Source organism: Engystomops pustulosus, chromosome 1 (assembly GCF_040894005.1).
Source record: "Engystomops pustulosus chromosome 1, aEngPut4.maternal, whole genome shotgun sequence".
Classification (NCBI taxonomy): domain Eukaryota; kingdom Metazoa; phylum Chordata; class Amphibia; order Anura; family Leptodactylidae; genus Engystomops; species Engystomops pustulosus.
In genome coordinates, this window is record NC_092411.1 from 103028494 (window position 1) to 103041776 (window position 13283).

The 13283-nt window shown below is 42.1% G+C and overlaps 1 protein-coding gene across 4 annotated transcripts in view; it reads right to left on the reverse strand.

Annotated features, from left to right (window-relative positions):
- Positions 1–13283, reverse strand: part of LOC140128943 (dehydrogenase/reductase SDR family member 4-like) — a 34469-nt gene that overhangs the window by 15676 nt on the left and 5510 nt on the right. The window contains exons 2-4 of one of the 4 annotated variants that reach the window (XM_072150636.1): positions 6065–6101; positions 3137–3295; positions 752–929 (exon numbers count right to left, since the gene is read on the reverse strand). In XM_072150636.1, the coding sequence (XP_072006737.1) occupies positions 752–929; positions 3137–3295; positions 6065–6101 (374 nt within the window). Of the gene's footprint in view, positions 1–747; positions 930–3136; positions 3296–6054; positions 6102–13283 lie in introns of all 4 variants that reach the window. The other 3 variants (XM_072150626.1, XM_072150630.1, XM_072150640.1) reach the window with 3 other exon arrangements.

Sequence of the window (13283 nt, forward strand, 5' to 3'; positions counted from 1 at the left end):
CCGGCTTCAGGTCATTGACCAGATGCTCCTATGTAGATCTGGGCTGATTCCTGACTTTTTTCAGTATCATCCTTACTCGAGGTGAAATCTTGCAAGGAGCCCCAGAATGAGGAAGATTGACGGTCATCTAGTGTTCTTCCATTTTCTGATACTTGTCCTAACAGTCATTTTTCTTCTCACCAAGCTGCTTGCCTACTGTCCTGTAGCCCACCCAAGCCTTGTGCTGGTCTACAATTTTGTCCCTGGTGTCCTTAGACAGTTCTTTGGAGTTGCCCATGGTGGAGAGGTTAGAGTGTGATGGCTCGAGTGTGAGGACAGATGTCTTTTATACAGGCAACAGGTTCAAACAGGTGCAATTGATACAAGTAATGAGTGCAAAGTAGGAGGAGCTTTTCAAAAGAAAAAACTAATAGCACTAAGAGAGCCAGAAATCTTGCGAGATCAAATACTTATTTTGTCCAATAAAATGCTAATTAATTATTTAAAAATCATACAATGTAATAATATGGATTTTTTTTTATTCTGTCTCTCACAGTTGAAGTATACCTATAATAAAGATTATAGACCTCTCCATTCTTTGAGAAAACTTGTAAAATCAGCCGGGATCAAATATATATGTTTTTCTGCAATAAACACCTAAAAAAACCAACATAATTGGCATACAGAATAGGCATTCAGAATAGGATTTGCTTTTATTGTAAATAACCTATTTTTCTAAAATTCTCTTAGAATGACTCCCTTTTGTACTTACGTAATCCACTAGTTTTACTCGGTCTTCATTCTTCCCTACATGGCACACAGTCCCTTCCACATCCAGACCCTCCTTTTTGAGTTCTTGGAGAGCCTTGTCCACATTTTGTTGCTTTCGGCTGCTGATAAGAACTCGTGCACCATCTTGAGCAAGTCGTCGTGCAATAGCTAAGCCGATCCTGTAAAAGCATTACATGATACAAGCATTACATATAAAGTGGTAATGTACAGGAAATATTGTGTAAATGTTTTTTTACATGGTGCCTTGTGCCACATTCATGACATGTGACATCATCTCAGGTCCTTTAGCCTTCTAATAATAGTAAACTCTACACCATGTATGTGATTACACGAAATCACAGCAGGTTAAAGTACTTGAGATGATGTCACTCTGGTCACATGACATGAACTGTGACCAGTAAGGTCATAAGGCATGGGGAGTTTTAGATGGGAGGGGCTGGCCGAGCAGGAAACGCCCCCCTATGATGCCAGGTAATATAAGATAAAGGGTGATTTATGTGGATGTAAGCGAAACGATTTTTCGCTAAAAGAAAGGATGTCAGTCAGTTAGTAGAGCTCTATAGGAACCGCTCACTGACTGTATATGTGCAAATGTGGTGACAGGTTCCCTTTAACACAAAAATCTACAGTCTAAAGTGCTCATGTACCATGTAAGCTTTTAGCGTTTACATAATCAGCTACAAAACACCTAAAAGAAAAAGTGTATCAAATATTACCAAAGGTTATAATGAAAAATGGAAACATCATAATTAAAAGTCATACAACATTTGAATAATTAAAAAAACAAAACAAAAGTGCAATGCTGTTTCCGTCGAGAAAAGGGACACAAGTTTTTAATTGGATCTCTTTCTCTCTGTCTCTCTAGATGCTCCAAGCTGTTTTATATATAACCTATAGATAAGTTCATTTTACCGTGTTTACCGTAAGCTTGGACTCCTCCTGCTTGGTCATGGAATTTATTGGACAAGTCATGGGGTAGCTCACAGGGGGATTCTCTGCTCCAGGAAGTAGCTGGTTATACGTGTCTTTACATTCCTCATTTTCCATTAACATTTTCGATGCATATGCTATGAAGATTCCGTATGTATGTATTCTAATGGTCCCTGCAAACACTCAAGTGGCAGCAGATTTTCCTTACAGATATCCATGTAGAAAAAACTACAATGTGGAATACACCCGCTACTGAATTCCTAAGAAAATCTGCAGTGAATCTGCATATATTAAATACGGATTCAGTGCAGCTTTGGAAATGGATCAGACAGAGCTTTGTGTTAAAATACAGACAAAAGATTTTTGTAACACCATGTTCCATATGATAAAGTATTTAGTGAAAATTTTCACATCAACTTTTAAAGGGAATCCGTCAGCAGTTTTGATTGTAGTAAATTGCAGAAGGTGTCAGGTATGGATCCTGGAGAGCTGTGTAACCATGTATGTTGTTAGTGACATTGGGGATGGATGTAAAAAATGTATTTATATTCCAAGATTGTAGCAGGATGCAGAACACTGATGCTTCTATATTCCAGTATTGTTGCAGGTTTTAGAGTCCTGGGTCACTTGTGTGTGAGATCTGCATTGATCACAGCGCAACCCTTCCTGCCTGACTAGATTGTGTGGTTTTCAAATAGATGCCTGTTACAGCAGTGACTCATAGCAAAGGGGAGGGACTGTGCAGAAGTGCATTTCAGAGATCTCACACACCAGTGCACCAGAGTGCTTCAAGTCCAGCTACAATCCTGGACTATAAATGTATTTTCACAGTCCTGCTGCTACTAATAAAACACACAAAGGTATGATAACACAGCTTTTTGGGGCTGCCCACAGTATAATGAAGTGAAAAGCACAGGAGAAGTGGCATTGGATGGAGTACAATCTGTATGAACGGGATTGTACTTTATCCCGTGCTGCTTCTCATGCACTTTTCACTTTATTTGCTACTAACATGGCTTACGTGTTTGATAAAGACAACACAGCCAAATTATAACACATATTTAGATATTTGCCATGTTTCAATAAAGTGCATTATCAGCAACACAAGGAGTGTTTCAACTTTTTTGTACAGATATTAGGGTGGATACCCTAGTTCTGAGAAGGCACACCACATCAAACTGTCTACAGCTTTGTATAATCAAAACTGCTGACAGACACCCATTAAGAAAATCAGGAATGACAACCACTTAGGTAAATGAGGCTGCAATGTGCTTAAAAAACTTCTTCTACCAGACTGTAAGAAGTGCAGTGTTAAGAAATACAAGGTGAGAGAGTATAAGGCATCTCCTGAGGTATTCTGCTAATTAGTCAAACAGTATACAGTCTTAAATACACCCCACTATTTACTACATGTCATGCCCTAGAGATAAATTACCCCTCAGATGATGCAGTCACCAGAGCGACTTTTCCTTCCAGTTTTCTTGGGGTTTGTATTCCCCTTACACTCTGCATTATGTACGATCCTCCACCACCGTGAGACAGCGAAAGCAAACGCTGGAGCGACAAGCGAAACATGGAAAAGTGGACTGTGTACCTGGTGAAGACAGCAGATGGGAGGAGTGTAAGAGCTCAAAGTGCTAACCATTCAGGTGACCAGATGGAAAAGACAGATATAATTAACTCTTTAAGGATTACTTAATGGGGTGTCAAACATCAAAGTACTATTTTTCCAAAATAGTACTTCTTTATACAAACATTTTTTACATGTTTTGATAAATGTGTACATGCAGTCGTACATTTTCATGATTTCTTGTAGACTCACTGAAAACATGCAATGGTTGAAAGTTGCAGGGTAGACGGATCAGTTACCAAAAAAAGCACCTGATTTCAGCTGCAGATATCCAGAAGCATTTCAGTCCTATGGGGCCCTAATCTCTAAGGCCTCAAAAATGGTATTTGAAATGCATTTTAAAACATTATTAAAACACAACGGGGAGGAGCTTGGGTCACTCACATATGCAATGAAATGTATGTGATCGGTAACAAGCACCGCATGTTTGGCCCCTTCTACACTCGTGAGTGTGATGCGATGAACTCACATCACACTCGTTACATGTGCTGCCCAGATCTCCTGGCCTGAACGCTGCAAACCAGAACTGAACTCAGCATGTCAGTTTGGGCCGGGAGACCTGGGCAGTACGCGTTGCGAGTTCATCGCATCACACTCGTGAGTGTAGAGGGTACATTCACACGGTGGTATGCCGCCAGAGGAGAAGAGGAGGTGACCCCTTGTCCTCCATAGGAAACAGCGGCGCTTCCCTTATGGCTGTACATACGCCCCACTCATGATCGTGTCATTGCAGTCGTAGGGTGTTCTTACACAGTGCGTTCTAGGACCATTTTTCTAAGCAGCTGTGAAACACATTTAAACCAGCCAAATGCATGGTAAACATAAAAACTCAAGCGTTTTCAGTCAATTTAAAAATGGACCAAGAACAGACCAAGAACGTGACAAGTAGCAGCACCATGAGGGAAATACATGTGAAATACATAAGCAATTTGGCCAAATCTCCTCCCACTTGCGATTTGGATGTGTTTAAAAACGCAACAAAAACACCATGTGGGAAACCACCCTTAGACTAATTTGTTTAAGGGTGATGCCACATGTGGCGTTTTTGGTCCGTTTTTAAGCATGGGTTTTCAGTCCATTTAAAAACAGATGCGTTTTTAAAATGCATCAGTTTTTGACTGTTTACCATGCATTTGGCTGCTTATAACCTGTTTATCTTAATAGATAAACAGTTTCAAAGCAGCCAAATGCATGGTAAGCAGTAATAAACGGATGTGTTTTTAAACAGACTGAAAACACATGATTCAAAACAGACTAAAAATGCTACGTGTGGCACCACCCTGATGCCACTCATGGCGTTTTTAGGTAGTTTTTGGGCCATTGTTAGTTAGTGCGTTTTCAGATCGTAAAAAACACATGCGCTTTTGTCTGTTTTAAAGTGCGCAAATTCAGCAAACAGGACAAAAGCACTAACTAAAAACGGCCCAAAAACGCCATGGGTGACATCACCCTTAGGTGGATTCTCCTTGTGGTATATTGCGCCTGTTAGTCTAACATTGCTCCCTGCTCCGCACCAGGGAGCAGAGACTTTTTGCGCAAAAAAGTCTCACAGTCAGCTGTCCGATAAATCTTCCCTTTTCTTATATAATGCTTTTGGTAATATTGGGGCAGATTTATCAAGCAGTCTGAAAGTCAGAATATTTCCAGTTGCCCATGGCAACCAATCACAGCTCAGCTTTCATTTCACCAGTGCTCATGAATATTTTAAAGGGGAGCTGTGATTGGTTGCCATGGGCAATTGGAAATATTCTGACTTTCAGACTGCTTGATAAATCTGCCCCATTGTCTGCATATTGCAGGGTTTTATTTGTTTAAAAATAAAAATATCCTTCCAAAAAAAAAAAAAAAAGGAATTGCAATCAGCAGTTTTGTCCGTATGTCAAACTTGCACAACTTTTGATATGTCTAAATAAAAAGCATTTTACATTAAAATGTTTTTTTTTTAAATACATTTTTACATTGCTGTCTAAAATGAACATTTTAAATTTTTTTTTAAAAAATTGGTTAAAGGTTTTTGAAGTTAGATGTATTTGCTAACAGCACTGATCTGTCTAACTTTAGTCTAAACAGCTAGATTTGTAAGATAAATACAAAGAAGCCATTGAAAAACACTGCACCACGAGTTGTGGTGCAAACGTTGAAAAGTAAAAAAAAAGTGCAAAAAAGTAACACTTAAAAGAAAAGCAATGATAAATCTCCCCCCTGGTGCCACTTACCAATCGCTTACCTTTCAGTGTAAATGCATATATGATCAGCATTGTGATTGAATTGTGCTGCATAATGTAACTCAAACACCATGTGATTGTGGCCTTAGGCGAGTTTCAGACAAGAGTGTTTAGTCTGTAAAATATGGACCGTAATGTTCATCATATTTCACAGACAGGACTCCAGGTATAAGTAGTTCCAGCACAGCAGTGTTGTCCTGTGAGTATGCAGGGACTCCTTTCATCATATAACTATGATACACAGGGAAGTGTGCAGTACATGAAATACTGAAACCGGCTTTTAAAAGTTTTGTCCCGAGGTTAAAAAAATTAGTTCCATTCATCTCTCTACATCTACAGCTCTTTTTAGAACAAAGCAGCCATGTTTTTTAACCTCCGGACAACGCTTTTGCACACATTCAGTCATAATGAATTTGTGACTTAAAAGGACAGTAGACCTACAGATACGCTGAAACTATGAAAATAATAGGTCACTAGGAAGCAGTGCGTTCAGTTCACCTTGACTTACGTCTTAGCAGAACACTTTTTTTCAGATTTTTTGCTGGCTGTAAGGCAATAAGAAATCATGAAATGCACTACAAACAATGTGGTTTATGTTCCATATGAAATAACTGCTCTTAGCTATAACAAAATAGAAAGAGTGGGTTAGCTAAATATATTTTATATGTATCTCTCTCCCTGTCCCTCACTGTCCCTGTCCCTGACCTTTACACTCTCTTCGAGGGGCTGCCTCCCACAGTCTCTCCGAGGGGCTGCCTCCCACAGTCTCTCCGAGGGGCTGCCTCCCACAGTCTCTCCGAGGGGCTGCCTCCCACAGTCTCTCCGAGGGGCTGCCTCCCACAGTCTCTCCGAGGGGCTGCCTCCCACAGTCTCTCCGAGGGGCTGCCTCCCACAGTCTCTTTCAATGGCTGCCTCCCACAGTCTCTCCGAGGGGCTGCCTCCCACAGTCTCTTTCAATGGCTGCCTCCCACAGTCTCTTTCAATGGCTGCCTCCCACAGTCTCTTTCAATGGCTGCCTCCCACAGTCTCTTTCAATGGCTGCCTCCCACAGTCTCTTTCAATGGCTGCCTCCCACAGTCTCTTTCAATGGCTGCCTCCCACAGTCTCTTTCAATGGCTGCCTCCCACAGTCTCTTTCAATGGCTGCCTCCCACAGTCTCTTTCAATGGCTGCCTCCCACAGTCTCTTTCAATGGCTGCCTCTGTATCTGACTGTGACTGTTTCTGACTGTCACTTTGTCTATGGTGAGATTTATTAGTTCTGAGAGCAGAGCTGTTCTAGTTGCCCAGAGCAACCAATCAGAGGTTAAGTTTCCTTTTTGCACAGCGGTTTATAAAATTACAGCTAATCTCTGATTGGTTTCCATGGGCAACTGGAGCAATTTTACCTCAGATATTTCTGATAAATCTGCCCCTATCTCTGTATCCCTATCCAGCTTACTTCACACATAAGTGTCTAATACTCATTGCCCATAAAGCCAATCAAAACTCAGAGTTATTATTAATGACCTGTGGCAGAATAGAAACCAATCACAGCTCAGCTTCCAACTGCCACTGCAACAGCAGCAGACAATGGCTTCTGTATATGGTGATTAATAAGTGGATTTTGGAAAGAGTGAAAATGTCGGCTCAAAACCTAGTCTATGACGTTCCCTGAGTCACAGAGAGCAACTGTGCAATAATGGTGATTGTAAATGCGACGGTGCAGATTCCTTTAGCGGACATACATACATACATACACACACACACACATATGTTCAGCTTTATATATTAGTTAAGTGTTTTGCCACTGACTTTCTCTACTGTACAAAAAGTTTTGAAAACATTAATTTCAATGTATCCAATGCTATACAATACATTTATACAAATGTAGAAAATTAAAAGTGCAGCAAACAGTTTTCATATTACTTAATATCTGAAAAAGATGGACATGGGTGGACTGTGCCTAGAACAATATCCACACACCCTGCATTGTTTTCCTGGCTAAACCATTTTGTGGAGACGAATGAGTAGACATTTTACATTGAGTGTTTGAAATTTAAAACAAAAATTAAATCCGACTGAATCATTTACATCGGTTGCTGGCTGCTTCTAGCAGGTCTTGCCAGGGTCGGCATGTGCCTCTGGGCTTCCATCCATTCACTAAAGATAGGGGCCTCTGCCTTAGCTGCAGGTTTGGACTCTGGGTGGTTTCACATTGGTGGTTTTTTTATCACATCAGTGATTTTTTTACTAAACCCATTTTGGCTTATGGACACATACAGATTGCAGCAGCTTGCACCAGAGTCGCACAGAGTGCCAGCCTGCATTCTCCCTTCACCAGGTCTGCTCCAAGTCAGGCCTGTATCGAACATTACACAAGTGCTGGCCCACATCCTCCCTTCGTCAGGTGTGGCATAATGGATGTAGTGCGAGTAGTCCAACTCCACTCATGGCATCGCGCCACAATATCACCATCTGACACCTCCTACCTCCATCAAGCATTATCCAGCGTGAGCCGCACCTGCGGCATTATGTCAGGGCACTGCCGCCTGAACCTCCACCTGACCACTACACAGATCCCTCCACAGCGAGGCCCACGCCACACAGATCCCTCTGATATGAAACCATCGGCACTACATAAAACGGCCTTCTCCTAGAGGGAGACAACTTCTGAATGAATTGCTCGGAACTGCACAATATACTTATACAAGGCAAACTGATCCTCTATACAGCACCCTAGGCCCCACCAAAGCCTATATGGATTTTCAGCCATCCCAGCTTGTACCGTGACCTGTAATGTGGTCTACGTACACCTGGCATCCTACTTCACTCCCCAATGCCGGCACCAGAAGGTCACCTGCAGCAGGGGGGGGGGGGGGATGTTGCTTTACAGGGCGCAAAGAGTGCCGGGAACCTGGTAGCCAGCAGCGCCAGTATGGACTGCATAGGCACAACCGAAAAGTAAGTGACCACCCTGCAGCTGTCAGTGTTTCAGGGCTAGGTGGGGTGAACACTGTCCCAATTGATGATGTGGTAGCCAGTAACTGGCATCTTAAAGCTCTGGTACTGGGCGCCATGGTAGCAATGTACTGTGTCCACCAACCAAAAAACAGCAACTTGCTAGCTGCACTGACATGTGACCTACGAGTGTTTAGCTTGTGTCTATTGTAATCGTTACTATTGTAGTGTGTATAGTAATTGTGGATGTGTAACTGTAATTGTGTGTAATTGTGTAACTGTAAATGTGCTCCGTGTTCGTAACTAAGTAACAAGCGACATAGAAAGAAGATCTTCCTAACGTATGTATGCAACTGTACCTAAGGATATCTTAATTTTCTGTAACATTATGTCTGGACACTTTTGTACAAAAGAATTTACCTCCCAGGGATCAATTTAGTGCTATTGTATCATATAACCTGGGGAATTGAGTCACTGTGTTCCCATGCAGTAAATCTGCAGTGTAATACAGTAGCACTGTAGTGTATGGAATTTATAACAATCCCATCCACACACTGCACAAAATATCTTTACACGCAGCATGATCCATAGCAATGAAATGACCAGTCACTTATTGCTTCAAAATCAGTGCAGAAATCAATTCTGTGATGCAAAAATTGTGCACAGAGCCCCAGGGGATGAAAAGCAGTACACCAAACATGCAGCAGCACACACACACACCACACACAAAAACATGCAGTAGCACACACACACACACACAAATAACATGGAGCAACACACGCACACCACACAGAAACACACACATACAACATGCAGTAGAACACACAACATGCAGCAGCAGTAGCACACACCCACACAATTAACATGAAGCAAACACACAAACAACACATAGCAGCAGCGACTACACATACACCATACACATACAACATGCAGCAGCATGTACAAACCAGCACACACAACATGCAGGTACACATACAGAACACACTTTGTACACAATATTCACACACACAAGTAGATAGATAGGCAGAAGACGCCATTGTATAAGCCCACGGTATAAGAATACAGTATATGTTGTAGCCCTCCTCAGGAACGATACGTCGGGAAACCTTCTTACAATGAAATAAACAAGAACTGAATGCACCCGAAGGCTGTCTGTCTCACTCACTCTTCTTCACTTCTGATCCTGTATACATGTATTAATCATCTGGTGTAGTATAAGATCTGATATGTGCGTGCGGATAGGGGGTGGCAGCCCTGTGGGGGCCCCCTCCAGATTTTTTGTCCAAGGACCTCCACCCGCCTTAAATAATTCACAATAAATATGATGGACTTCTGCATGTATCTGTATGTAGTCAGTGCATACACAAAAAGGAGGGATATATTATTATATTCCCACAAGGGGGCAGTGGTGTGTACATGTTACTGATAACACACTATGGGGCAGATTTATCGTAGTCTGATGCAGGATTTTTGGTTGTATTCTAGTGATTTTTTGGGGCACATGTGGGACTATTTAAAAAAGTTGCACCTAATAAGTCTCAAAAAAAAAAAATCAGCATATGACAAACAGCCAAACGCGGTGCAAAACATAGACTCACAAAAGGCTCAGGGAAGATGAAAATAAAAGTAAAAATAAATGACCTCCTATGTATTGTCCATTACCACTATAATGAATTCTAAATGGGTACTAAAAAAACTTTGTTACCTACAGTAAATGCCACCACTAGCGATCAAGTTCAAGTACAAACGTGCGTTAGTGTGTCTGTCCTCCTGGTGGATTATTTCCATTCAATACATTGATATTTTTGTACAATATGCACATTTTGCGGGGTACGCCTGACTAATTAAGGAAGGTGCCCCTGGACTGGTGGCTGCTCTTTTAGGTTAACTCAAGTTTAAGGTCAGGGTTTGGTGGCACTTTAATTAAGGGGTGGGTTATAGCTCATCTCCACCCTACTACCTCATAATTATTCACGCCTACTGGCGTGAGGGATTTAAGCTGGTGTAAGGGGTGGGTGCTTCCTCTTTGTCATAAGCTTGGCAGAGAAGCGGTCCCGCCCTCCCGCCCTATTTGTGTGTTTGTTTTCTTGTTAATTTATTGTTCTTTTAGTTTCCTCAAGTCACAGCTGGCGGAAAGTGAGCAATGGAGGTGAAGGCTCGGTTGGCCGACTTGGCAGCTGGGAGTCCAGCTGGCATACAGCGGCCGGGCCAATGGAACGAGTTCACAATCAAGTGCCTTTACGAGTTTAAGAGTTTTTGGAAATTGTTATTTAAAAAATAAAGCTGTGACCATTCTTTTATACCCAACAAAGGAAGAGTCTGCGTGTTTTTATGGTTATTCGTTTTGGTAATGTGGTTTTAGTATTAAAGGGCCTGAGAGAGTTCATAATGGTTTATTGGGGGTCCATGCCACCCAGTCTAATGATATAACTGTGGAAACTATATCCTTTATATTTATGCAATTATTTGCCCTGTGTTTACGTACATCATTTCTGGAACTTATGGTGTTATCCATGTTTTGCACTGTATCATTATTGTAAGTGAAACCTATACCTTCGAATCCCCGGGATGTTGTTGTCTGTTTTGATGATGCGCAAGTTATTTTTGAACCTGCTCCATATTTGCGTTTTTAAAGATGTTTTTGTGATATTTCTCAATAAAACATGAACTGCTTTGTACTTGTTCAATAATGGAGGCATCTTTTTGTAGGTAGAATAGAAGTCAGTGCATACTACAAAAAGAAACTTGGACTTAATCGGCTGAACTCATTAGACTTAGGGTGATGTCAGACGTGGTGCTTTGTCTGCGTTTGCCACGGCCCAATCGCATCGGCGTTTCTTTGGAAATGCCTGCGATCGGGAATGAGCGGCCGTTGTTTTGCAGTAAATTAACGCGGTGGGCGTGGCTTTGTCTGCGTTTGCAAGCGCAGACAAAGTGCCACGTCTGACATCACCCTTAGGCCCCTTTCACACTTGCGTTGCAGATCACGCCAGAGTCTGATCAGGGTGCGATCAGGGTTTGGTCAGTGAAAAACTGACATTTTACATAAGAGTTCAATCAGTTTTCAGTCAGAGTTTGTTCAGTGTCTCATTTTCACTACAATTTCAAGGACTCAGGACTGAGCTCTATCTTTTCTATGGCAATTGATGCGTGAAAAACGCATTGCACTTGCAAGTGTCTCAGAGTGCAATGCGTTTTTGATGCGTTTCATAGACGCGTACGGTACGTTTTTAAAACCTGCGTGTGTGCGTGAAAAAAAAATGCAAGTCTGAAAAAGCCCATTGATTACAATGGGTCAGAGTGCAATGCACTCCTGTGAACAGAACACGCGTCTGAAAAACGCAAGTGTGGAAGGGGCCTCAGGCCGCGGTCACACGCACCGCTAGGCGTCCGTTCATAACGCGACGCTAGCGCACAGGGGCAGTCCTCGGCCCGAACGCACATGCGTTTCCAGAGAAACGCATGCGATTGGCTTATCAATCGCATGCGTTTCCCTGGAAACGCATGTGCGTTCGGGCCGAGGACCGCCCCCTGTGCGCTAGTGTCGCGTTATAAACGGACGCCTAGCGGTAAGTGTGACCGCGGCCTAAGGTTGATGCCACGGGTGGCGCTTTGAACCCGTTTTTGGTCCATTTTTAAAGGAAATCTACCACATGATATGGTAGGTGTAAGATGGAAATACGGAGCTTATTTTTGTTAGTGTCCCAAACCGCTGCATCACGGTTTAAAACACTTTTTAATCTTTAGATGGTGAGCCGAGCACGTACCAGCTCACCCTGAGGTTACACCTACCATATCATGTGGTAGATTTCCTTTAAGCAGTCTGTCAAAAATGCATCCGTTTTTGACCAGTTTTAATTAAGATACAGGCGGTCCCCTACTTAAGAACACTCGACTTACATACGACCCTTAGTTACAAACGGACCTCTGGATATTGGTAATTTATTGTGCTTTAGTCCTAGGCTCCAATGATCAGCAGTAACAGTTATCACAAGTGTCTGTAATGAAGATTTATTGTTAATCCTGATTCTTATGACAACCCAACATTTTTAAAATCCAATTGTCACAGAGACCAAAAAGTTTTGGCTGGGATTACAATGATAAAATATACAGTTCCGACTTACATACAAATTCAACTTAAGAACAAACCTACAGACCCTTTATTGTATGTAACCCGGGGACTGCCTGTAATTGGTAAAAACCTGTCAAAAATGGATGCGTTTTTTTAACGCATGCGTTTTTTATGGACTTCTTTAAAAACGGACCAAAAACTGGTTCAAAACGCCATGTGTGGCATCACCCTTAGGCTACAATCACACAATCATATGTCTGCCGGGCCCTAGCTGTACGGGCATCCATTCTCCTCAATGGTGAGGAGAAGTGGTGACCCCTCCCCTCTCCACAGCAATACATGGACCACGGCGCCGTAGCACGGGGAAAGATAGTACATGCCCTATCTTTTCCCATTGTACGGAGCGGTACCTTGCCGCACTGTATTGCTCCGTGCGCCCATTGCCAGCCTATGGGGGATGTATGTACAGCCGCAAGCTTGTGGCCATATATGTCCCCCTGCGGTCGTGTGAATGTAGCCTAAGAGTTTACTGTCAAAACTACAGTAGAACAATGAAATGGGTTTTCTCCTTACATTGATTGCTCCATTTATTATCACTTGTCCCATCAACCATAGCATTAGTACATTTGTGTATAAAAACCTGTTCTATTCAGATGTTGTATTATACCATGCCTGATGAAGTAGTCTAGAATAGTTGTGTTTATCTATATGCTTTTT